This window comes from Sorex fumeus, unplaced genomic scaffold, assembly GCF_029834395.1.
Source record: "Sorex fumeus unplaced genomic scaffold, SorFum_2.1 ptg000072l, whole genome shotgun sequence".
In the NCBI taxonomy this organism is placed as follows: Eukaryota; Metazoa; Chordata; class Mammalia; order Eulipotyphla; family Soricidae; genus Sorex; species Sorex fumeus.
The window spans coordinates 48,839,329-48,863,115 of NW_026606129.1; the positions used below are offsets into that span (position 1 = coordinate 48,839,329).

General features: G+C 44.8%; 1 protein-coding gene across 1 annotated transcript in view; it reads right to left on the reverse strand.

Annotated features, from left to right (window-relative positions):
- The window catches only part of SMARCC1 (SWI/SNF related, matrix associated, actin dependent regulator of chromatin subfamily c member 1), a 132,708-nt gene extending 109,779 nt beyond the window's left edge, over window positions 1-22,929 (reverse strand). Inside the window, exons 1-3 of the mRNA XM_056129210.1 lie at window positions 22,649-22,929; window positions 12,057-12,176; window positions 2,368-2,453 (exon numbers count right to left, since the gene is read on the reverse strand). Of these exons, the coding sequence (XP_055985185.1) occupies window positions 2,368-2,453; window positions 12,057-12,176; window positions 22,649-22,843 (401 nt within the window). The 5' untranslated portion in view covers window positions 22,844-22,929. The remainder of the gene's footprint in view (window positions 1-2,367; window positions 2,454-12,056; window positions 12,177-22,648) is intronic.
- Between the last annotated feature and the right edge of the window lie 858 nt (window positions 22,930-23,787).

The window sequence follows — 23,787 nt, forward strand, 5'->3', positions numbered from 1 at the left end:
GTGTGGTTCCAAAACAAAAGAATGTTAAGTGAGAGGGCTGGAGCAATAGTATAGTGGGTAGGGTGTTTGCCTTGCATGGATCTAACTTACCAGGGTTAGATCCCCAGCATCCCATATAGTACCCCAAGCCCTGCCAGGAGGGATCTCTGAGTGCAGAGCTAGAAATAAGTTCTGAACACTGCTGGAGTGTGATCCAAAAATAAAATAAAACAAAAACAAAAGAGAAAATTTTAAAGAGAGAGAACTCAAACTGTGAGAGCTAACAGTTAAGTCAAACTGTATCTGAGAATGAATATTCAGGCACAATGTCAATCCTTGCAATGAAAGTAGAAATATCAGCAAAAGTGAAAAACTCCTAAACCTAGTAAGAGTTGTGATGGGCTCCAGATGGGCTAGAGAGATAGTACAGGAGGTAGGACACTTGCTTTACATGCAGCCAATCAGGGCTTAATCCCTGGCACCCCATATGGTCCACCAAGACCTGCCAGGAGTGATCACAGAGTGCAGAGTCCTCCGCACCACCAAATGTTGTTCAACGCAAAACAAAAACACAAGATTGCTTGAACATTCTCATGGAAAATTCTCAGACTATAAACTGCACATACACAACAAAACTAAAATCACTGAGGGATGGTAGAGGTGGAGAAACAGTGCAGCATTGTGAGATGAGGCGGGGGGAAAATGGCTTGCCCTACATCCCATTTCGGGGGGACAGTACTGGGGAGGAGGAAAGGCATTTGTCTTGCATCCCATATGGTTCCCTGAGCACCGCCAGGAATAATTCCTGTGCAAAGAGCCAGGAGTTACCCAGAGCACTGTCAGATGCAGCCCCCGAAAAATAAACAAACATAAAACTAAAACCACAGAACAACTTCAAGTCAATACTCTCCAGCCTCACTCAAGCCTAGTGACTCCCTCTCTGCTCTTGAACACAGAGTATCCAACACTCAACAATCCAAGCACATAAACTTCCAACATTGAAATGAAAGCTCTGGAATCCAACAGAGAAAAGATACTTGGAGATGCAGCTCAAGTGATAGAGCACGAAACTAACACGTTCAAGGCCATAATTCAATCCCCGGCATCACAGGCCCCCAGCAGCAGCAGCACAGCCAGGGACAGCACTGGAGGACCTAAACACTAATGGCATTGTTCGTGTGACCCCTGAGCACCAGCTGGACAGAGCACCCATCATCAGGACCAGAACCTATAGGCATTGGCTCCAGCCCCACCACTGTGAGCCTTATTTGGAAAAAAAGGGGGGGCGGGGGGGGCGGAGAGCTAGCTCAATAGTCTCAGTACACGCTTTGCACAGAAGGACTAGATTCAATTCCCAACACAATCCCTGAGCAGAGCTGAAAAGGGTCCCTGAGCACTGACAGGTATGGTGCAAAACCAAAAGAAAAAAAATGAAGAAAGCATCAAGAGAAAAGCACGTTTTCAAAAAAGGACAAAAGAGTGAGGTATTAAAGCACAGCAGCAGTAACAGAGATGTGCATTGTCACTCTGTTCCTGCCCTAAGCAATCTGTACTCCTCAAGTCAGATCCCTTTGACCTGGGATCTGAGGAAGGGAAATGGGCTGACTCATTTCTGAAACCCTGGCTCACCTCAACATTTAAAAGTGCTAACTGAAGCTGGAGCAATAATACAGCAGGTAGAGCATTTGCCTTGCCTGCGGAAGAACCCAAGTTCTCTCCCTGGTATTACAAATGGTGCCTGGAGCACCAAAAGGAGTAATTCCTGGGGGCTGGAATGATAGCACAGCAAGTAGGACGTTTGCCTTGCACACAGCCGACCTGGGTTCGGTTCCCAGCATCCCATATGGTCCCCCAAGCACCGCCAGGAGTAATTCCTGAGTGCATGAGCCAAAAGTAACCCCTGTGCATGGCCAGGTGTGGACCCCCCCCAAATAAACAAACAAACAGACAAACAAACAAAAAGGAGTAATTCCTGAATTCAGAGCCAGGAGTAACCCCTGAGCAACTTTGGGTATGACCCAAAATGCCAATGAATAAATAAAACCTTTTTTTTTTTTAAAATAGTGTTACCCTATAAAATTTAAGTTCATAATATCTTTCAAGTTGGAAAGGGTCCCTGAGCACTGACAGATATGGTGCAAAAGTAAGTCTACTCTGCTATTTGTTAGTAATGCCTAACCCACTATCTATGAAAAATAATTTCCCAAAAAGTACAATCACAGTTTACTTTTGGATGTAGCCACAAAGTAAATTAGGAACAGAGAAAAAAGGAAACATAATTTACACAGTAATCATAATGTACTCATAGAATTATCACAATATAAATAGGATTTAACATCAACTCACTAATAAGCATATTAAAACATGAAAATAAGTGAACAAACTTACCATCCCTGTTCATTTTTATACTTGTAAGCAGCCCCAAGAATATGACACAAGGTGCCTCCAGATTTGAAATCCATGAAACATTTCGCCTAAAACAATGCAAGTTATACATAAGAAAAAGAAAATTTCTAACAAAATAACTTATGCCTGAATTGTTTTATATATTCAAAAACAGTTCATTTAATAACCTCCTAAATATTTTCTAAAGCAAAGAGGCAAATTTATTTTCCAATTTTTATTTGGAAAATAAAAATTTTCCAAAACTTTATTTTTTTAAATTTAAATAACAACATTCTTTACGTAAACAGTCTGTGGAAAAAACAAGATTTATAAATCAAAGTGTCCTAGTGGGAAATACAAATAGACAAAATCCTGATAAACTATAAACTCTACTGATAAATTTTAAATGTGATTTTCAAATATACTAAAATTCCATAACAATTTTCCAACAGAACCAGAGTAAAAAATTTTATTTCTTTGCTGTAAAACAAAAAAAAAAATTAGTACTGTACACATTAGATCAGTTTTACCATTTTAAGTTCCTGAGTATAAATTGCAAAAATTTATGATTTGACAGTTAAACTATAGAAATTACATATTTCACTAACAAAGTCATCAACAATTCTTTAAAGTGGAATACTATCATAAAATCAAGACAGAAAAACAAAAAGTAAAAGAGAAACAGAAAACATGGCCAGGGACAGTTAAAAGGACTAACATGCAGGCTTCCATCTCTGGCATTGGCAACTCCAGTTGTGAGCCCAAAACAAAAAAGGGAAAAATACTTAAAACCTGGACTGGAGAGACAGTATTAAGTTAAAGCTTTTGTTGTACATATAGGAGGTCCTAAGCAACCCTTATGATTCCCCGAGCACCACCAGGAGTAATCAATGAGCACAGACCCAGGAATAAGCTCTGAACAGAGATAGGTAAGCCCATACCCCAAAAACAAAATCTTCCAAGCACTGGTGAAAAAATAGATTTAGGGGCTGAAGCGACAGCACAGCGGGTAGGGCGTATGCCTCGCATGCAGCTAACCCGGGTTTGATTACCAGCATCCCATATGGTTCCCTGAGCACTGCCAGAAGTAATTCCTGAGTGCAGAGCCAGGAATAATAACCCCTGTGCATCGCCAGGTGTGACCCAAAAAGCAAAAAAAAAAAAAAAAAAAAAAAAAAAAAAACCCAACAGATCTAGATCTTAAATTGTTTGTTAGAGTACAAAAGTACAAATCCTCTGGCAGTGTTTACTGAAACTGAACATGCATATCTTAGGGACCAATAATTATAATCAGCGGGAATAAAACCAATAGAATTATTTGTTTACCAAAAGATGGAAACAAAAAGGTTACAATCATATTACCTATCACAGTCCTAAATGGTAAAACAGAAGAATGATGGGATTTTATGTATAATGTATAATATTTCCACAATAAAATATTTGAGTTTTTTCGGTTGAAAAAAAACTGGTGTGGCCCTCAAATCCCAAGAAAACAAAAAAATTTGAAGATAACCAATTTGGCATAGATTCCCCACCACCACCTTTTCACTCAGGCTTCAAGCCACAGTGGATACTCTGCAGGAAAAATTACAAAATCAACAATCAGGCCCAAACCATTTTCTCACAATTGATTCTTGAAGCTCTTTTTATTAACTTCCTTTACCCTAATACTCATTTAGCACAGCATGATCAATTAAAGGAAAACAGGTGGCCAAATGTGTCGTCCAACTACCTCTCTCCATTACACCAGACTGAATAAATTCAGCTGACTCCCAGCAGTGAGGTCAGTCATACCTACTAAGGAGAAATTCCAAAGTGTCAGAGCCTAAGAATAGTAAGTCATTTAGTATGTCCCAAAATAGTCAACTCAATCACATTACCTCACTTGTTAGAACTGCCTTTGACAGCACACTTTATCCTCAAAGTACTTATATGTATTTCACCAAAGATACACATAAGCGGCCAGAGACGTAGTCCAGAAATAGAGAACTTGAATTGCATGAGTGAGACCCTGGCACCACACACAGATATGAGAAAGAAGAAAGGAAAAAATTCGCCAAGTGTCTATAATCTTTTGAAAATGAACTACAAAAAATCTAAGTGAGTGGCCTTATTTATGTCCTCAAATACAGCTCCTCTGAAGTTAATCCACTGGTTCTGGTAGCTGCTTTAAAATACATTAGTGGGGCTGGAGCAATAGCACAGCGGGTAGGGCCTTGCACGCGGCCGACCTGGGTTTGATTCCCAGGATCCCATGTGGTCCCATGAGCACCGCCAGGAATAATTCCTGAGCGCAGAGCCAGGAGTAACCCCTGTGCATCGCCTGATGTGACCCAAAAAGCAAAAATAAAATAAAATACTTTAGTAGGGCCAGGGAAATGGCACAAATGACTAGAACACATGCTTTGCACACAGGAGCCCTAGGTTTGAGGTTTAACCCCTGGCACCCCAAAACTTTCCAGCACCACCAGGAACAGTTCCCATGCACTAAGCTTGGAGCAGTATCAGGAATGGCCCCCACAAACAAAAAATAAATGCATTAATGTTGTGCTCTATAATTTTCTGACCGTTTATTAAAAAGCTAAGTTACAGGGGGCTAAAGAGATAGCACAGCAAGTAAGATGCTTGCCTTTCATGTGGCTGATCCAGATTTGACGCTGTACGATCTCCTGAACCTACCAGGAGTAACTCCTGAATACAGAGCCAGGAATAAGCCCTGAGCACTTCCAGGTATGGCCAAAGCAAAAACGGTTAAATTTCACAAAGTAAATGTTTGGTTTTCAAGCTGCTTTCATTACATTTCCAAAACACTCTTATATCTTAAAAGATAATTATCAAAATAATGTCAATCAAATATACTACTCTATAAAAAGGTAAAAAGGTAAATACTGGGCCAAAGAGATAGCACAGGGGGTAAGGTTGTTTGCCTTGCCTGAAAGCAACTCTGATTTAAGCCCAGTAGAGAATACAGTCAGCCAAGCACTGCTAGGAGTGATCTCTGGGAACTGCCAACAGTTTGCCCTAATACCAGCAAGTGTGGCTCCAGTCCTTCTCCAAAAGAAAAAGGCAAAGCAAATCTGGTCAATGCACAACCAGTAACATTTGGTTTCATTTTTTTATTTTGTTCTGTTTTGGGGCCACACCCAGCTGTGCTCAGGAATCAGTCCTAGCCGTACTCAAGGGGAAAATATCAGGAACCAGGGATTAAATTACCAGCATCATGCAAGGTAAACGCCTTAGGAACTGTATCATATCTGTCCCTCTGCCCCCCTCCCAAATAAAAACTACTGGAGGAGGCTTTTTTCACTCTGGAGAAACTCATGTTCTCTACTAAATACATATTTCTCTCCTGTGCTCTTTACACTCTGTAGAAATTCATATTCTCTCTTGAACACATTTTCCTCTCCTTTTCTCTCATCACATTTTTCTAAGTAAATTTCTGTCATTAAAAACTGTGTTGCAGGGGCTGGAGTGATAGCACAGTGGGTAGGGCGTCTGCCTTGCACGTGGCCAACCTGGGTTCGATTCCCAGCATCCCATATGGTCCTCCGAGCATGGCTAGGAGTAATCTCTGAGTGCTTGAGCCAGGATTAACCCCTGTGCATCACAGGATGTGATCCAAAAAGCAAAACAACAACAACTGTGTTGCAGGGGGCTGGAGCAATAGCACAGCGGATAGGGCGTTTGTTTGCTTTGCACTCTGCCAACCCAGGTTCGATTCCCAGCATCCCATATGGTCCCCTAAGCACCACCAGGAGTAATTCCTGAGTGCAGAGCCAGGACCCCTGTGCATTGCCAGGTGTGACCCAAAAAGGAAAAAAAAAAAACCGTGTTGCAGGGATTGGGGGGGGGGGGGGGGACAGGACGGGATGGACACTGGAGACATTTTCTTCACCAATATGCACCAGTGAAGGAATGGTTTTGTAACATTCGATGACTGAAACTCAATCATGAACTTTGTAACTGTGTTATCTAATTGTGGTTCAATTATTTTTTTTAATTATTTTGCTGTGGTGGAGAGATACCAAATTGAGCAGTGCATGGGGCTGACCAGAATTCAATCTGTGGCACTCCATGTGGTTCCCTCAGTACCATCAGAAGTGATCCCTGATCAAGAACCTAAAAACTGCTGGGTATGGCCCCAAAGCAAAAACAATTTTCATGCCAGCAAATAAAATACCTTAATTTATAAAAAAGATAATACATTAAGGGGCCAGAGAAATGAGAGAGTGGGTAGAATTTTGCTCTGCACAGGTAGGGCACCTGTCTTGCATGCAGCTGACCCAGGTTCGATCCCCACCAATTCCTACATGGACCCCCAGCACAACCAGTAGTAACCTCAATACAGAGTCACTCTGAGCATCATGGGGTGTAGGCCAATAACTAAATACTGGTTCACATGTGAGCTCTCATCCCAGTACAAGCTCTTGTCTCAGTTTGATACAAGAAAAATGTAAAAATACCCTTTTAAACAAGTAATTTACAAGTTCAAATTTCACTAGAACAATACTGTCTGTCTCAATGTCATTTATTTTACACATTTATCAATCTCTTTCATATGGGAAAATGTTAACCACTATTTTTAAAGAAGGAGAAGGACATCTGGTCCCACTAGGCACTGAGCATCAGTTATTTTTAATTATAGCTGATGCCTAAAAATATTCTTCCCTAATGTGTAAAACCAGTGGAGAAATGCTTAACTTCCATAAACAAAGTCACCTGAAAAATACTTTTTCTGTGGTCCCACACCAAGTGGTACTTTGGGAGATCATGTGGTTCTGAGGATGGAACCTGGGGTTCTAGAAGACAAAAAAGCAAATGTGATACTAAAAATTAGGGGTTCTGGGGACCAGAACAATAATACAATGGATAGGGTATGTTTGCCTTGCATGCAGCCAATGCTACTTCATCCCCAGCACCCCATATGGTCCCCCAAGCAGGACCAGGAGTGATACTTGAGTGCAGTGACAGTAGTAAGCCCTGAGCAGAGTTGGGTGTGGTCCTAAACATAATAACTTTAAAAAATTAGGTTTTCTAGGGCAGAAAGGTGCTTGCCTTGCACACTGATGACTCCAGTTCAATCCCCAGCACCCCATACAATCCCACACCACCACCAGGAGTGATCTCTAAACACAGAACCAGGAGCAAGCCCTGAGTATGGCTGAATGTTTCCCTCTAAAACCCCCTCTCCCCCCAAAAAAAGAATTATGGAATCTCAACAAAGGGGAAATTAAGGGTTTTATTAATACAGATTTTTACTTTGAATAAAAATTTTTTTTTTGGTCTCCAAGCAATACTCAGGATCTATTCAAGCCAAACAATTCAGCACTAGCCCAGCGAGTTAGTGCTGCTCAAGCCCTGTCTTCTGGGGGCATAATGTCACCTCTGAGTACTAGGGAACTTTCAGGGCTTTCCTCCATCAGGAACATATTATGCCAGGGATCAAACTCAGGTGTGCATGTAAGGTATGCACCCCTGAACCCTGAGCTATTTTCCTGACCTCTGTAAACTAATTTTCCTCTTTGGCAATTTTGTGATCTGTGAATACTACACAATGTGCCTGAAAACTGTATTCGTTTTCCTGAGTTACTATTTGGCTCCGGAGACTTTGATCAGCTGGAATGTTCTTTTCATAACATCCTTGTGTTCTTGGAAGAGACATTCTGAGTACTTTCATAACAAAGGTTTGATGCACATCAGCAACACTTCAGCTCTGTGACGCTTCTGAATTAATTTTAAACTTAGAAAACACTACCTAATATACCTTAGTGAGTCACAACTCAACAGACAGAGAACAGGCAGTAGAGTAGCTCCCATCAGTTTTTAAATAAGCATACACTTCCAATATTTGAAAATGTATTTATAAATTTGTGTCTGGACAGAGAGTACAGTGGGTAGGCCGTAATCCTTGCATACAGGCTTGATCCCCAGCATCCCACATCGTCCCCATGTCCCATCAGGAGTGATTCCTGAGTTCAGAAGCAGGAGTAACCCCTGAGGATCGATGGGTGTAGACCAAATACACACTTTCACCAAAAGGAGGAGGCTGGAGTGGGTAGGGCATTTGTATTGCATGTGGTCAATACAGATTCAATCTCCAGCATTCCATATGGTCCCCCGAACACCATCAGGAGTAATTCCTAAGTACAGAGCTAGGAGGAAACCCTGAGTACTGCTGGGTATGGCCCCAAAACAAAGAATTAAAAGTGTCTAAGTTATATTCATGTACTTCCTACACAATGAGCCACATTGGTGGTGCTAGGGGACCGTGGCACTGGGGACAGAAATAAGCCCTCATGTATTCAAAGCATGTGTTCTAGCCCATGAGCTAACTCAGTCCTTCAAAGCCAATTTTTATAAGTCACTTAAATCACATATTAAAAAAAAAGTAGGACCAGGAGCTGGAGTGATAGTACAGCAGGTAGGGCACATGCCTTGCATACAACTGATTTGGGGTTAATCCCCGGTATTCCCTATGGTCCCCAAGCACTGTTAGGAGTAATTCTTGATTGCAGAGCCAGAAGTTACCCCTGAGAACTGCAAGATGTGACTAAAACCCAAAACCAGACAAGCAAAAAGCTGGGTCAGAGAGAGTACGTACAGGGCCTAAGATGCTTGGCTTGCAGGTGAAGGAGCCCAATTCAATCCCCAACATGCATGTGGCCCCCCATGCACCACAAGGAATGATCCTTGAGCAGCAGAACCAGGAGTAAGTCCTGAGTACAGCCAAATGTAGCCTCCAAACCAAACAAATTTAAAATTAAAAAATTAAAACCCAAGTTTTAATTTTAAAAAGGGGGCCAGATAGGTTGAAGAGATCATAGTGGACAAAGTGCTTGCCTCCAACACAGCCAACCTCTATTCAATCCCCAGAACCCCACAAGGTCTGTCAAGCATTGCCTGGAGTAATCCCCAAGTGAAGAGCCAGGAGTCAGTCCTGAGCACCACTGTGAGCGCCCCCCCACTCCCAAACAAAAGAGGAGGCCAGAAAGCACAGTGGATAAGGTACCTGCCTTGCACAAAGCTGACCCTGATTTAATCATTAATTCTATCCCTGGCTCCACTACCAGCACAGCCAGTAGTGATCCCTAAGCACAAAGTGAGAAGCCGTGACCACAGTCAGGTGTGGCCCCAAAACCAAAAAATATTAAATTTCCTTTAAAAAAGAATCCTAGGGCCAAAAAGATAGTACAGTGCGTAAAGTACCTTGCCTTGCGTGTACTTGCAGACTTTGGTTGAATCCCAGCACTCCATATCGTCCCCCAGTCTACCAGGAGTAAACCCTGAGTAGAGGTGGGTGTGGCCCAAAAACAAAACAACAAAGATCAGGGCCAGAGACAGGTACAGGGGTTAAGGCACTTGATTTGTAAGTGCTGTCCCTGGTACTACCCTGGAACCATCAGGCAAGTTCCTTGAGCATAAAGCCAGAAGGAAGCCCTGAATACTTCCAGCTGATTCAAAAGCAAAACAACAATAAAAAGAATGGGGGGGGGGGGGGGACACAGCAGAAAAGTAATGAATCGCACGGTTCAATAAATAAAACACACAATATGCACTTGAATCATGCCCATGAGCTTTAAAGGAATAAGCAGGAGTGATTCCTAAACACTGAACTAGAAGTAATCCTTGAGCACTGCCAGGTATTACCCAAACCCTCCCCCTCCCCTGAAAAAACATCTAATCTCAAATTTCTGATCTGCTCTTTCCACTTAAGCATAAAGGATTATTCTAAAACCCTCATTAGTTTTTGGGGTTTTTTTTTTGCTTTTTTTTTTGCTTTTTGGGTCACACCCAGCGATGCACAGGGACTACTCCTGGCTTTGCACTCAGGAATTACTCCTGGCGGTGCTCAGGGGACCATATGGGATGCTGGGATTCGAACAAGGGTCGGCCGCATGCAAGGCAAACGCCCTACCCACTGTTCCATCGCTCCAGCCCCAATCCTCATTAGTTTTAAGATCAAAGTTATAGTCTGGCATAGTAAACATTCTAAATTTCTAGATCACTGAGTAACAAAAAAAACTTCCTAATATTTTTTGGGGGTGCCTCACAACCAGCTGTACTCAGGGCTCATTCCTCTCTTTGTACTCAGGAATCACTCTTGGCAGGGCTCAGAGAACCATGTTATGTTGGGGATTGAACCCGGGTTGGCTGCACATAAGGCAAGCACCTTACTCACTATACTATCTCTCTGGCGCCTATCTAATAAGATTTTCTAATAGCATCAATAGGAGCCAGAGCTAGCACAGGGGTTAAGGAATCCTCCCCCCACACACAACAGAAAGGGTCCTCAGGGCACTCTAGAACTCACTTCTGAGCAGAAAGCCAGGACTAGTCCTGAGAATCACCAGGCTTAGCCCAACCAGGCAGGCTTAGCCCCCAACCAGCCCCAAGTGTGGCACAAATTAAAATAAAATACAAAAACATAAAAGGGGCTGGAGATATGGCTCAATGATAAGCATATATCACGCCCCTGCCCCCCGGGCCTGGGTTCAATCCCCAACACCAAATAAAATTTCTACTAGAGTATCCAAGCCAAAAGAATTAATCAGAAGGAAAAGACTTGGTATAGCATACTATAAGGAAACCACAACAGTAAATGTTAATATTAAGCTTACATAATTGTTTCAATACTTCATGAAAATGTTAGATGACGAGATTTTATATAGTTAATTATAAAAATAATAGTGAGCGAAACATGGCTCAGTGGTAGAGTGCATGCCTCAAATGTTTAATGTAGTGGATATGATTGCCAGAATTACAAAAAAATTAACAAAATTGGGACCTGGAGTGATAGTACAGAAGGTAGGGCACTTGCCTTGCATTAAGTTAACCCAAATTCAGTGCCCAATACTTTATGATCTCTGGGCCCTCAAGGAGTGATCCCTAAGCAGAGTCAAGAGTAAGTCTTTCTCTTCTGCCCCAAACAGAACCCCAACAGCCGAAAACCTCCAGAACCCAACCACCGCCATGTTCAAGGCCACTCTCCATACGCTCAGATAAGCCTTACCCAAGAGGGAGCCAGCAGGGAACCAGTGACTGAGATCTCCAAGCCCACTTGGACAGGGACTAGGCCTCCTCCTCCCAGCTCCCAGTTTTCCAGTAGCTTGGCAGTCACACCCACAAACTGTCCTCGCCATGCAATCTCATCAACAGCCAAGACCAAGAGACTATAAACTAAAGCTCCAGGAAGAGAGTGCCACAGAATTTCCTGGAGTGCACGGCCACATTTGCAGCTGTGCGACCTCTTATACTCTAACCCACTTACTTACCAAAAGTAGCACACATTTGTTTAGTTTTAACATACTTGCTTGTATTCTCTTATATTCGGGCTTAAATGGTTTCAGAATGAAACACAACAACCTTCATATACTTCCCTCTTATTGTGGTGGGAAGGTGCTCGGTGGTGGGACTGGTGTTTGAATGTTATCTGTAATGAATTACTGTGAACTACTTTTATGAAAATAAAATATATAAAAATTAAAATAAAAGAGTAAGCCTTATGTTCGCATTGGGTGTGGACCCAAAACCAAAAAATAAATAACAAAATGCATATTGTATAAGCTAAAATCTGTTGAGGATTCTTTTTTTTTTCTCTTTAGGATAACAAGCAACAGAAAACCCGGTATTGAGTATATCTATAAGCTATACCAAAATCTAAGGATGCCCCAGAGTTAAACTGATGTACTTACAGGGAGTTTGGTAAAAGCTGGGTTGGTGACATGCTTCCCAAAGGCATCTTCCTGGAACTGGAGAAGTTGCACTACTAGCCCAGCTAGTGTTTTATTGGTAGGAGCATCTGCATGAACATACTACAAGAGAAAAATACAGACTCAAATTGAGACAACAGTGCAGAAGAGAACTTAACTTACATGCTAGTATCTACTGAACACTGGCACCAAGGTAGATTTATAAAGTCTAAGACAAGTCCTCTGCTGGAAAGAAGCAAAACCAAATACTTGGCGGGGGGACAGGAAAGACAGTACAGTAGGTAAAGTGCTTGCCTTATACATGGCTAACCAAAGTCTGATCCTTGGCACCACACACTGTCCCTGGAGACATCCAGGAGACATCCCTGAACAAAGAGTCAGGAGTAAGTTCTGAGAATCACTGGATATGGCTCCCTCCACCCCAAAACACTGGTCTTAAATAGGTTAGCTAGATAAAAGACTTAATAACCTTTCAGCATCTGCATTACAAATCATAATGCCCAAAAGAGGGGAGGAGGAAGGGAGAGGGAGTGAGAGAGAAGTACCTGCCAATGGGAAGAGATAACTTGTCTTTTTAATGTATCCCCAGAATGAGAAAAACCATACCCAAGAAACCAAATCCAAGTCATCTCATTATCAGAAACTAAATGAAGTGGTCAGAATCTATATCCAACTTGAAGCTGATGCCATAATGAACTGGAAACTACTGGTCAGTGTGTTTCTTTTGAATGAATGACAATGAAGTATGCCAAATAGCGGACTGTGTAGCTTTTAAAATAGAGTTCAGAGTTAGAAAGTATAGGGGGTAAGATGCTAATCCCAGTTCAAATCCAAGTCCCCCAGCTCAAAAAGATAATAAATCCTTAGCACAGCCAGGTATGCTGAAAAAACAAACAAACAAACAAAAACCAGGAACAATTCCCAGATACTTTGATACTCCTTTCATCAAAAAGTGGGCTTAATGATCCAAGAGACTCAGAAACAAATCTCGGAACCCAGCGGCTTTTGGCAGGAAGGCATCCGGACCCAACAGTAGGTTACAAAGTGGGCCACTCCAGGGGGGAAAGGGTGTTATCCCTCCGTTGCTCCCCCTAGGTGATTGAGTGACCGCCATCTTCCAGAGGCCATTGGGCAGTCAGATACGGGCCCTCAGTGACGAGACACGTGGGGCCTCACGGGATGGGGGTGGAGCCAGCCCTTTCCTCCCCATTCCACCAAATCGCCACCCATGAATGGCCTTTCTGGCTCCTGATCAAGCTGCTTAACGGCCATGATCCCAGAGACTCAGGAACAAATCTCGGAACCCAGCAGGTTTTGGCAGAAATCCCTCCAGATTTAAGGGTTAAAATTTCGAAATTTCAAAATCGAGTGGCCACTACTGCAGCCACGCGATATCATATGTTATTCATAGCCTGTAACAAAAAACAAATTATCTACTGTTGCCTTTTCAGCAGATCTGAAAGTTGGGGTAAAATCCCAAATAATAATGGTGGGTCTGGTGTCAAAATATTGAATATAATCAAAGTAGAGAGAGAGTAATGTGGAAATCATCTGCCCCACAGATAGGGAGAGGGTGTGGGATAGGGATATACTGGGGTTTTTTTTTGGTGGTGGAGAATGGGCACTGGTGAAGGTATGGGTGTTTCATTGTATGACCGAGACTTAAACCCGAAAGCTTTGTAACTGCTCTCACGGTGATTCAATGAATAAAATTATAAAAAAATGAAAAAAAAAAGGTGGAGTTCATGCCCAATTCAATCAGCTAATCAGTGGCTGAATAAATAGCAGTACTCCTACATAAAAAAAAAAAATTAAATTAAAAAAAAAAGGGGCTTATCCCTTCTCTGGCTGAATGAGGCCCATCCTTCAAAATTAACTTGAAGGGTAAAAATGAAGTTGAAGTGATACTATGTAACTTGCAAGGTCACGGTACTCCCGTTGTTCATCCATTTGCTCGAGTGGGCCCAGTAGCGTCTCCATCGTGAGACTTGTTACTGGGCTGGAGCCATAGCACAGCGGTAGGGCATTTGCCTTGCATGCAGTCAGTATGGCTGACCAGAGTTCGATTCCTCCGCCCCTCTCGGAGAGCCCAGCAAGCTACTGGGAGTATCTCGCCCTCGGCAGAGCCTGCCAAGCTACCCGTGATGTATTCAATATGCCAAACACAGTAACAGTAACTTTCAAGGTAAAATTTAAAAAGGTCTTCCCTAGGTAAAGGGTCATACCTAACAACCTTTAAGTATCTGTATTGCAAACCATAATGCCCAAAAGGGGAAAAGGGGGGAGGGGAAGGGAGGGGGAAGAGAGAGAGAGAGAGAGAGAGAGAGCATGAATGAGCACCTATAATGTAGTGACAGGAGAAAAACTAGAGAGATTGGTGGTAGGAAATATACACTGGTGAAGGGACAGATGCTGGAACACATATGACTAAAACCCAATCATGAACAACTTTATAACTGTGTATCTCACTCTGATTCAATTAAAAAATATTTTTTAAATGATAGCACAGCGGTAGGGCATTTGCCTTGCATGCAGCCAACATGGTCGACCCGAGTTCGATTCCTCGCCCCTCTCAGAGAGCCCGGCAAGCTACCGAGAGTATCTTGCCCGCATGGCAGAGCCTGGCAAGCTACCCGTGATGTATTCGATATGCCAGACACAGTAACAACAAAGTCTCCAATGGAGACGTTACTGGGCCTGCTCGAGCAAATCGATGAACAACGGGAGGACTGTGGATCGTGTGAAAATATAAAAAGGTCTTAGCTTCCCAACAAGTGTTCTTTTCATTTGTTTTTGTTGGCGGGGGGAACCCCTAACCTAGTAGTGTTCAGGGATGACTTCTGGTGGTGCATGGAGAATCATAGGTAGCTAGGATTAAAACTGGAGTTGGCTGTATGCAAGGCAAGCACCTTGCCAAGCACCCTACACTCTCTCCAGCTCTTGGGACACTTTCCTAGTTCTGAACTGCAGAAAAGTTCCAATGCTGAAGCTAAGGATACAGGGACATCACAGAGATGCTGTGCCCAGACATATGAGTCAAAGTGGTTTCAGATCATTCTAGAGCCATTATCAAGTCACCCCCAATCATTAAATTTCTCCAGCTGAACCAGCAGCTATGATGGAGTTGTGAACACTGTCTCCATTTTGCCCTTCCAAACTCCTGCTATAAGGGCAAGTAAGACAAAGGCTTGGCACTTGGTCTACCCAGGTTTGATCCCCAGCAGTTTGATCCCCATACAGTTTCCTGAACATTGCCAGGAGTGACCTGAGTGCACAGCCAAGATTAATCCCTGAACACAAATAAATAATTAAATCAGAGAGATGCAAAAAGGAAAAGAAAAAAATCCCTGAACACTGCCAAATTTGTCCCCCTCCCCGAAACAAAAACAAATTCCTGACAAAGAAGCTTTAGGCATAATAAAATAGTTGCCTTTTGTATCAAAAAATAAATACATACATAAATACATGCACACACTTTAAAATAGCTAGAGTGGCCATTTTCTGGTGGATAAGTTTTGAGGTCATACAAGGTGGTGCTTGTGGATCTAGCTGAGGTATCACTCTAGTGCTGGGGCAGGTGCATGTGGTGCGGGAAATCAAACCCAGGGTGCCCACAAGATCCAGCACTTTGAACAACTTCCCCAGCCCCAGAATGGTACGTTTAATTTTTTTACCAAAATAAAAGGGCTAGAACGATGGCACAGAGGGTACGGCGTTTGCCTTGCACATGGCCGACCCGGGTTTGATTCCTCTGCCCCTCTCGGAAAGCGCAGCCAGCTACCGAGAGTATCCCGCCTGCACGGCAAAGCCTGACAAGCACCCTGTGATGTATTCGATACGCCAAGAACAGTAACAATTCTCACAATGGAGACGTTACGGGTGCCTGCTCGAGCAAATCGATGAGCAACGGGAAGACAGTGCTACAGTGCTACCAAAATAAAAACTTCTATAAACGTGTAAAGTAAACCATAGCTAAATAAACATCGAAACCAGGGGCCAGGGGCCGAAACAAGAGTACAGCAGGGAGGGTATTTGCCTTGCATGGCTGACCTGGGTTCAATCCCCAGCATCCCATATGGTCACCGAGTGCAGAGCCAGGAGTAACCCCTGAGCATCGCTGGGCATGACCCAAAAAGGAGAAAAAAAAAAAAAAAAACCAGGGGCCAGAGCCATAGTACAGCAGGCAACCAGGTTTCAACTTGCAGCATCCTATATGCTTCCCAAAGCACCCACAGGACTGATTCCTGAGCACTATCAGGTACGCCGTTCCCCCAAATAAACAGTGAAAACCAGAGGTCAGAGAGCTACTACAGAGGGTCAAGGTACTAGCCTTGCTTCCCAAAGACCCTGGTTCAAATCCCCCTGCATTACAAATGGTTCCCCAAAGCCACCCAGGTTTCACTCCTGAACAGAGTCAGGAACAGTTTCCACACCCAAAAACCAAAAGCCAAATCATGTCAACTGTATCCAGAAACAACATAAAATAGAAAATTAGGGCCAGTATGAGTTCAACAGGCTACAGCGTATGCTTTGCATGCAGGAGGCAAAAATTAAAACCCCAGCACTAAATTATCAATGCTGAGCACTGCAAGAAGTGACAACCATGAGGTCTGAGATGGGAATAGCCCTTGAGCAACCACCAGGTGTGCCCCGACCCCAAAAACAAAAACAAGCAACTTAAGAGGCTGGAGTGATAGCACAGCGGGTAGGGCGTTTGCCTTGCACGGCGGCCGACTCGTGTTCAATTCCCAGCATCCCACATGGTCTCCTGAGCACCGCCAGGAGTAATTCCTGAGTGCATGAGCCAAGAGTAATCCCTTTGCATCGCCGGGTGTGACCCCCAAAAGCAAAAAAAAAAAAAAAAAGCAACTTTTAAATATGAAAGTTGACTCAGCATTAACTATTCAATGTAACTTTGAAAAGTCAGTATTCTGAACTGGCAAGATAATACTGGGGTTAAGGCGTTGACCTGCATGTAGCCAACCCTGGTGCAATCCCCACACCAAGCACCAAGCCAAGAGTACCCCCAAGCACCACCAGATGTGGTCCAATAAAGCTTAGCAGTATCCAACACACACCGCCCAATAAAGCTTAACAAACTCTTCTATTTTTAGCGGAGATGCCCTGTGATGCTAAGGGCTTACTGCAGACTCTGTCCTTGGTGAGTGCCAGGAGTAATCCCTAAAGAGTGATCCTCAGGAAAACATAAGCAGTTCTGGGAATCAATTGGGACTGGCCTCATACAAGGCAAGCATCTTAATCCCCCACATTATCTTAATTATCTTAATTCCCAGCACTCACATATAATTTAAATTGTCTTCAGAAGCCACATCTAGGGTGCTTAGGGACAACTAGGTCCACTTCCAGCAGTGATGGGGCAAAGGGAATTCGGTTCAGGGAACAGAACTTAGTGTCTTACACATGTAAGGAATGTGTTATACCACTAAGTTACATCCTTCAAATTTGTAACTTGCTCTAATGTATAAGGATTCCATTCCAAAAGGATTGTAGCACTGGGGCAATGTCCTCCAGTTGTTCATCGATTTGCTCGAGCAGGCCCAGTAACGTCTTCATTGTGAGACTTGTTGTTACTGTGTTTGGCATATTGAATATGTCATGGGTAGCTTGCCAGGCTTTGCCATGAGGGCAAAACACTCTCGGTAGTTTACCAGGCTTCCGAGAGGGGCAGAGGAATCAAAACCCGGTTCGGTCAGGCCGGTGGCTTGCAAGGCAAACGTCCTACTGCTGTGTTATCGCTTCAGCCTCCAAAAGGACACAAAGAGGAAAAAATATATAGTTCAGGGTTTAGTCAAAGGGCTTGCTTTGCAAAATGCTGACCCTAGTTTGATTCCCATCATTACATTCTGTTCCCTAGGCATTAACAGGAGTGACTCCTGAGCACAGACCCAGATGTGGACCAAAGAATACAACTAAATAGCAATGAACTTTGCTGACGTTTTTGTGAAATGCTTCATTTTACATGAAGTCTTTTGAATCAGAGAGTTGATTTTTTAAAAATCCTATGTTACCTTTTCTATTTAGCACTAATTTAAAAATAAAAAATAAAATTTCAGGGTTTGGAGCCATAGTGCAGGGGGTATGGCATTTGCCTTGCACACGGCAGACCTGGGTTTGATTCCCAGCATCCCATATGCTCCCCCGAGCACCCCCAGGAGTAATTCCTGAGTGCAAAATCAGGAGTAACCCCTGTGCATCGCCGGGTGTGATCCAAAAAGCAAAAAAAAAAAAATTTTCAGGAAACCAGAGTGGAGAACAGTAGGCAGGGCATTTGCCTTGCACAGAGGACCCAGATTTGATCCCCAGTACCGCATATGGCCCCCAAAGCACCTCCAGGAATGATCCCCGAGCAAATAGCCAGGAATAAGCCCTGAGTACAACCCAATGTGGCCCAAAACAAGAAACAAGTTTTTAAAAAGCATCAGGGACGGGAGGGTGGGGCTGGAGAAATAGTACAGCAAGTAGAGCACTTGTCTTGCACCCCATATGGTCCCCAGAGCACAAGGCATTATCCATGAGGTCAAAGTCAGGAGTAAGCTCCTGAGCACCACCTAGTGTATGCAGCCCCCCCAAAAAAAAGGAGTTCTGAAGACAGACAGACCTTCATTGCATCATAAATCTGCCACTACTTGACTGTGGAGAGTGGGGAGTGGTTTGCTGCCAAGCCCAGCAGGGCAACTACTGGCTCTGTGCTCAGAGAAATTTATGTGGTGCCAGGGAATCACATTAACTTCTGTACTATCTGACTGGGTCCTTACTAAATTTTTAAAAGTTCATTAAATACGATCTTCAGGTCCCTTTCATGTATAAAATAAAGTCAATATTATCTATTATTGGCAGATACTTTAAGGAACTTGAATACAAACTTTTCATACAAAAAGTCCAGGTTTGAGCCTCAGGACCAAATGGAGCCCCAAGAACGAACTATATATATATATATGTATATATATATATATATATACACACACACACACACACACATATTTATATGCATATGTAAAGTAAGTTAAGGCCCTCCCGTTGATCATCGATTTGCTCGAGTGGGCCCAGTAACGTCTCCATTGGAGACTTTGTTGTTACTGTGTCTGGCATATCGAATACTCTCGGTAGCTTGCCGGGCTCTCCGAGAGGGGCGGAGGAATCGAACTCGGGTCGGCCATGTTGGCTGCGTGCAAGGCAAACGCCCTACCTGCTGTGCTATCGCTCCAGCCCATATGCATATGTATATATATATAATTTAATACTGCTAAGAGTATATGGGTAGGGGTCAAAGAAACAGTAGAGCAGGCAGAGTGTTTGTCTTGCATGCTAACAACCCAGGCTCAATCTAAGGTGCCCTATTTGGTCTCCCAAATCACCCCCAGGAGTGATCTCTGAATGCAGTGTCAGGAAATTATATCCTGAACTGAGACAACCAGACAACGAAAAAATTGGACCCAAACAGATGTATCTAGAACTTGAAGTAGATGGCCAGAGGGTTAGTACAGGGTATAAAGTGCTGCCTTACATGTTGGCTGGGTTTGATCCCAGGCACCCAACACGTTCCCAAAACCCACCATCAGTGATCAAAGCAAAATAGGAATAAGAAATGTTTTTCTTTTACCATTGTCTTCCTTGACACCCAAATGAATACCATCTGAGGGGCAGGATGGTAGTAAAGTGGGTAGGGCTTTGTCTCACAAACAGCCAATGAAAAGCCAACAAGAAAAAAAGAATACTACCTGAGTATTTTTTTCTTTTGTTTTTGGGTGATGCTCAGGTGTTATTCCTGGCTCTGGACTCAGGAATCCTTCCCAGCAGTGCCCTGGAGACCATATGGGATGCTGAGGATCTACCTAGATCAGCCACATAGGCTCTGTACTATCTCTAAGGCCCCTAGAGTATTCTTTTTTTTAAGTTTTTGGGCCACAACCAGCAACGCTCAGGGGTCACTCCTAGCTCTGTGTGCAGGAATCACTCCTGCTGGTGCTTGGGGGACCACAAGGGATGCCGGGGATCGAATCCACGTCTACTGGGTGTAAGGCAAACACCCTCCCCAATGTGCTATCACTCTGGCCCCGTATTTTTTCTTTAGTAACAAAATACACATCTCTTGGCACCAGAGAGATAGCACAAAGGTTAAGGCGCTTGCCCAGAACGCAGCTGAAACTGTGACCCTGGTTTGAATTATAACTCCACATATGGTTCACCCCCCATCCTTCCAGTACTTCCAGGCATGGCCCAAGCACTATGAAGCGTGACTCAAAACCACACACACACACATACATATGTGTAAACACACATATAAGTAAAACAGAGAGACTCAGATAGACAGGGTTAATTTGGATTCACTGAATTTAATAACAAAATACTCACTGAAAGTACCTATTCATGGGGGGGGGTGGAATCTTAGGGGCGAAAGAGACAGCAAGTAAGGTTTTTTTGCTTTGTATGTAGCTGACCCAGGTTCAATCCTCAGAACCATATCATTCCCTGAGCCCATCTGGAATGAACTCTGAATGTAGAGCCAGGAGTAGGCCCTAAATATCACCAGGCGTGGCATAAAAACAAAACACCATCAAAATAAGTGCTCTCCTCACCAAATTTACAGTAAGGGACCAGGCTTGGGAGAGAGTTCATTATGCCTTCTACGCAGCAGACCTGGGCTAATGCCCAGTATCAAATAATGGTCCCCTGAGATTGGAGAAAGCCCTAAGCACATAAGGGTGTGACCCACAAACAAAAAATGCCCAACTTACCACAAGTGAGGGAGAGCAATTTTGTCTAACACAGAGGTAAGCAAAACTGACCATCACAAATGACTCCACAACTTCAGGAAGGGAAAACGTTAAAGCATGTAATATATATATATATCATAAACAAAATATATAGCCTCTCGGTGCTACAATTTCAGATAGGAAATAGCTGTTAAGGAGCAGAGCTGTTGTATAATGGGTAGTGGGAACACATGGCTGACCTGGGTTCTATTCTGCATCCCATATGGTCCCCTGGGCATAGGGAGGAGTGCTCCCTGAGCACAGAGCCAGGAATAAATCTTGAGCACCGCTGGGTGTAACCCCAAAATCAAGGGGGGAAAAAATTAAAAATTTTATTATTGAAAGTACCATAGTAATTTGTTTTGTTTTGCTTTTTTTGGGTCACACCCAGCCATGCACAGGGGTTACTCCTGGCTCTGCACTAAGGAATTACTCTTGGCAGTGCTCAGGGGACCACATGGGATGTTCGGAACCAAACCTGGGTCAGCCGCGTGCAAGGCAAACGCCCTACCAGCTGTGCTATCGCTCCAGCCCTTCCACAGTACAATTCTGAAGGAACACAAGATCTCTACACATGTATAAGAACTTCCAAAAGCTGACAGTTTCACTGCATTGCGGACCCCCCAAAAGGTTCCTTTTCATTCAGTAATTGTTTACTGAGCAGCATATCTAATGTACTAAGGGTCAAGCAATGAGATCCAATCCAGGGTACCACGAAGTCCTTTACCGGCCTGACAAGACCCTCAGTCCCGGCAGTTTTATGAAAGGGGGGGGGGAGGGACTGGAAGGGGATACTGAACTGAACCTGTGTTAGGTAAATCTGAGGTATAGAGTATTTTTGTTTCCTGGCTCCATTACTGCTAGGACCGGTTTCTAAGAGTAACATAAAGGGCAAATTGAAAAGCTTGTTATAAACTAGAAGCAACAATTCCCAAAATCACTTACTCAGGGAATTTATAACCCGAATGTTGGAAAAATTTAAATAAGAAATACCTCGAAAGTGACGCAAAGAAAATAAAAATGACATTAAGTGGCGCGACGAACGGGTTTCTCTGGGAAGGGCCCCCACCCCCGAGAAACATCAGTTAGAAGTGAAGGGGAACTGTTAAGACTCAAACAAATCCACACACAATCAGGAGGACTATAAAAAAAAAAAAGAGGAGGCTTGAAAATCAGGAGGCTTAAAAAAAAATGGGGGGGAGAGAGGGGATTTTCCTGAAAATATTCTCATCCACACTGTTAAATTTATTGAATCGCCCTGCAATTATTAACTTCCTAGTGCAATTGTCCACAGTTCTCCTTCAGCAAATCAACAACAGAGAAGGAAACCTTAGACCCCTCACGACTCTCTGAAATCGCGTCTCTAAACAAAACTTGAAGCGGCTCTCACAGGGGCGCTGGCTCAGCAGTCGGAATCATCGCCGTTCACACGCGCACAACGCAGTTAACAAAGGGGGAGGGGGGGCGCGCACCCTCGGGGCTGCTCGGGGCGCGCAGTTCCCGGACCCTTAGGTGACCGGGGGCTTCCGCCCGGGGAGCGCAGACTCGAGGGAGCCGGGCCCAGGATCCCAAGATTCCGGGACCCCGGGATCCCGGGCAGCCGGCGGGGCCCGGCCGAGCACCCGGCGCGCGAGCGCCGAGACCGACGGCGGGGGCGTGGCGGGCCCGGCGCCTGCCTTTGTTGTCCCTCGTGGCGCGCGGGGGGGGTGGGGGGAGGGGCGGCCCGAGGCCCGCGCGGCCCACCGCCGCCCCGGGACCCCGCCGCGTGGCCTCCCGGACCCCGCGGGCGCGTGAACCCACCTTCTTGTAGTGCTTGCCCAGCCAGACGCGCACGGAATCCAGCTGGGACACCGTCTCCGGGCTCTCCCAAAACTTGCTGGCCGGGCCCCCGTCCTTCCGCCGATACGCGGCTAGGCCCGCGGCCGCCGCCGCACCTCCCGCGCCCGCGGCGCCCGTCGCCGCCCCCGGCCCGCCACTGCCAGCCGCCGCGGCCATCGTCGCGGTCGGTCCTAGCCACTTGCCCGGCCCGCCCCGGCCCTCGCGGCGTTCCCCGGCTCGCACCCGCGCGCGCGCGCGCAGCCGCCACTACCGCCTCCTGGCCCCGCCTGACCAACCCCCTTCCGGCGCCGCGCCTGGCCCCGCCCCCTGGTGGGACCTGCGCCCTAACCGCCGAGGGCGCGCGCGCGCGCGCATGCGCAGCGTCCCCTCTGGGGGCGGGCTCCAACCAGCGCCCTACGCCCCTGCCCGCCCCTTCCGCGGGCGGCCGCGGTCTAGTTTCAGTCTTGGGCTTTGCCCATCTGCTGGTGCTGTGGGTTCCTCTTTCGGATCTTTACGTGGCGAACGGCTGCCTGGAGGTTCTGTGTCATCGGAGAGAAAGGGACTCGTGTGGGAAGTTGCAACGGGACGTCCGTTCAGGGCGTCTGGTACTGGCAGCAGAGCCGACACTGGGCTGGAAATGCTCTTACTCACGCTTGCTTTCTCTTGGCCTCAGCCCTTTGTATGGCCCGAGGTGGCCAGGGCGGCCTCAGTAACCTTGCAGCAGAGTCGGCCACCTTGAACGTCTTTCACACGCCTTTCTTCCATGACTCCAGCTTTGTTCCCTTTCTGCTTCAGCGATCCAGCCAGCTTTCCCTCTCATAGCACATAGGGGAAACTTACAAATTCTTTTTTTTTATTTTTAAATTTTATTTTCATAAGGTTGTTCACATTCATCGATTACATTCAATATTTCAACACCAATCTCATCACCATTACAGCTTCCCACCGCCATTATTTCGAATTTTCCCACCACCATTCAAGCCTGCCTACTATAGGCAGATTCTAGATCATTTATTTCCTATTGCTTATGAATATCATGAGAGGTTGCCGCCGCTATGCCGCGCGCTCTTGGAATTCTAAGTATGTAAAAATATGTAAATGACTGGAGTCCAGACACCTCT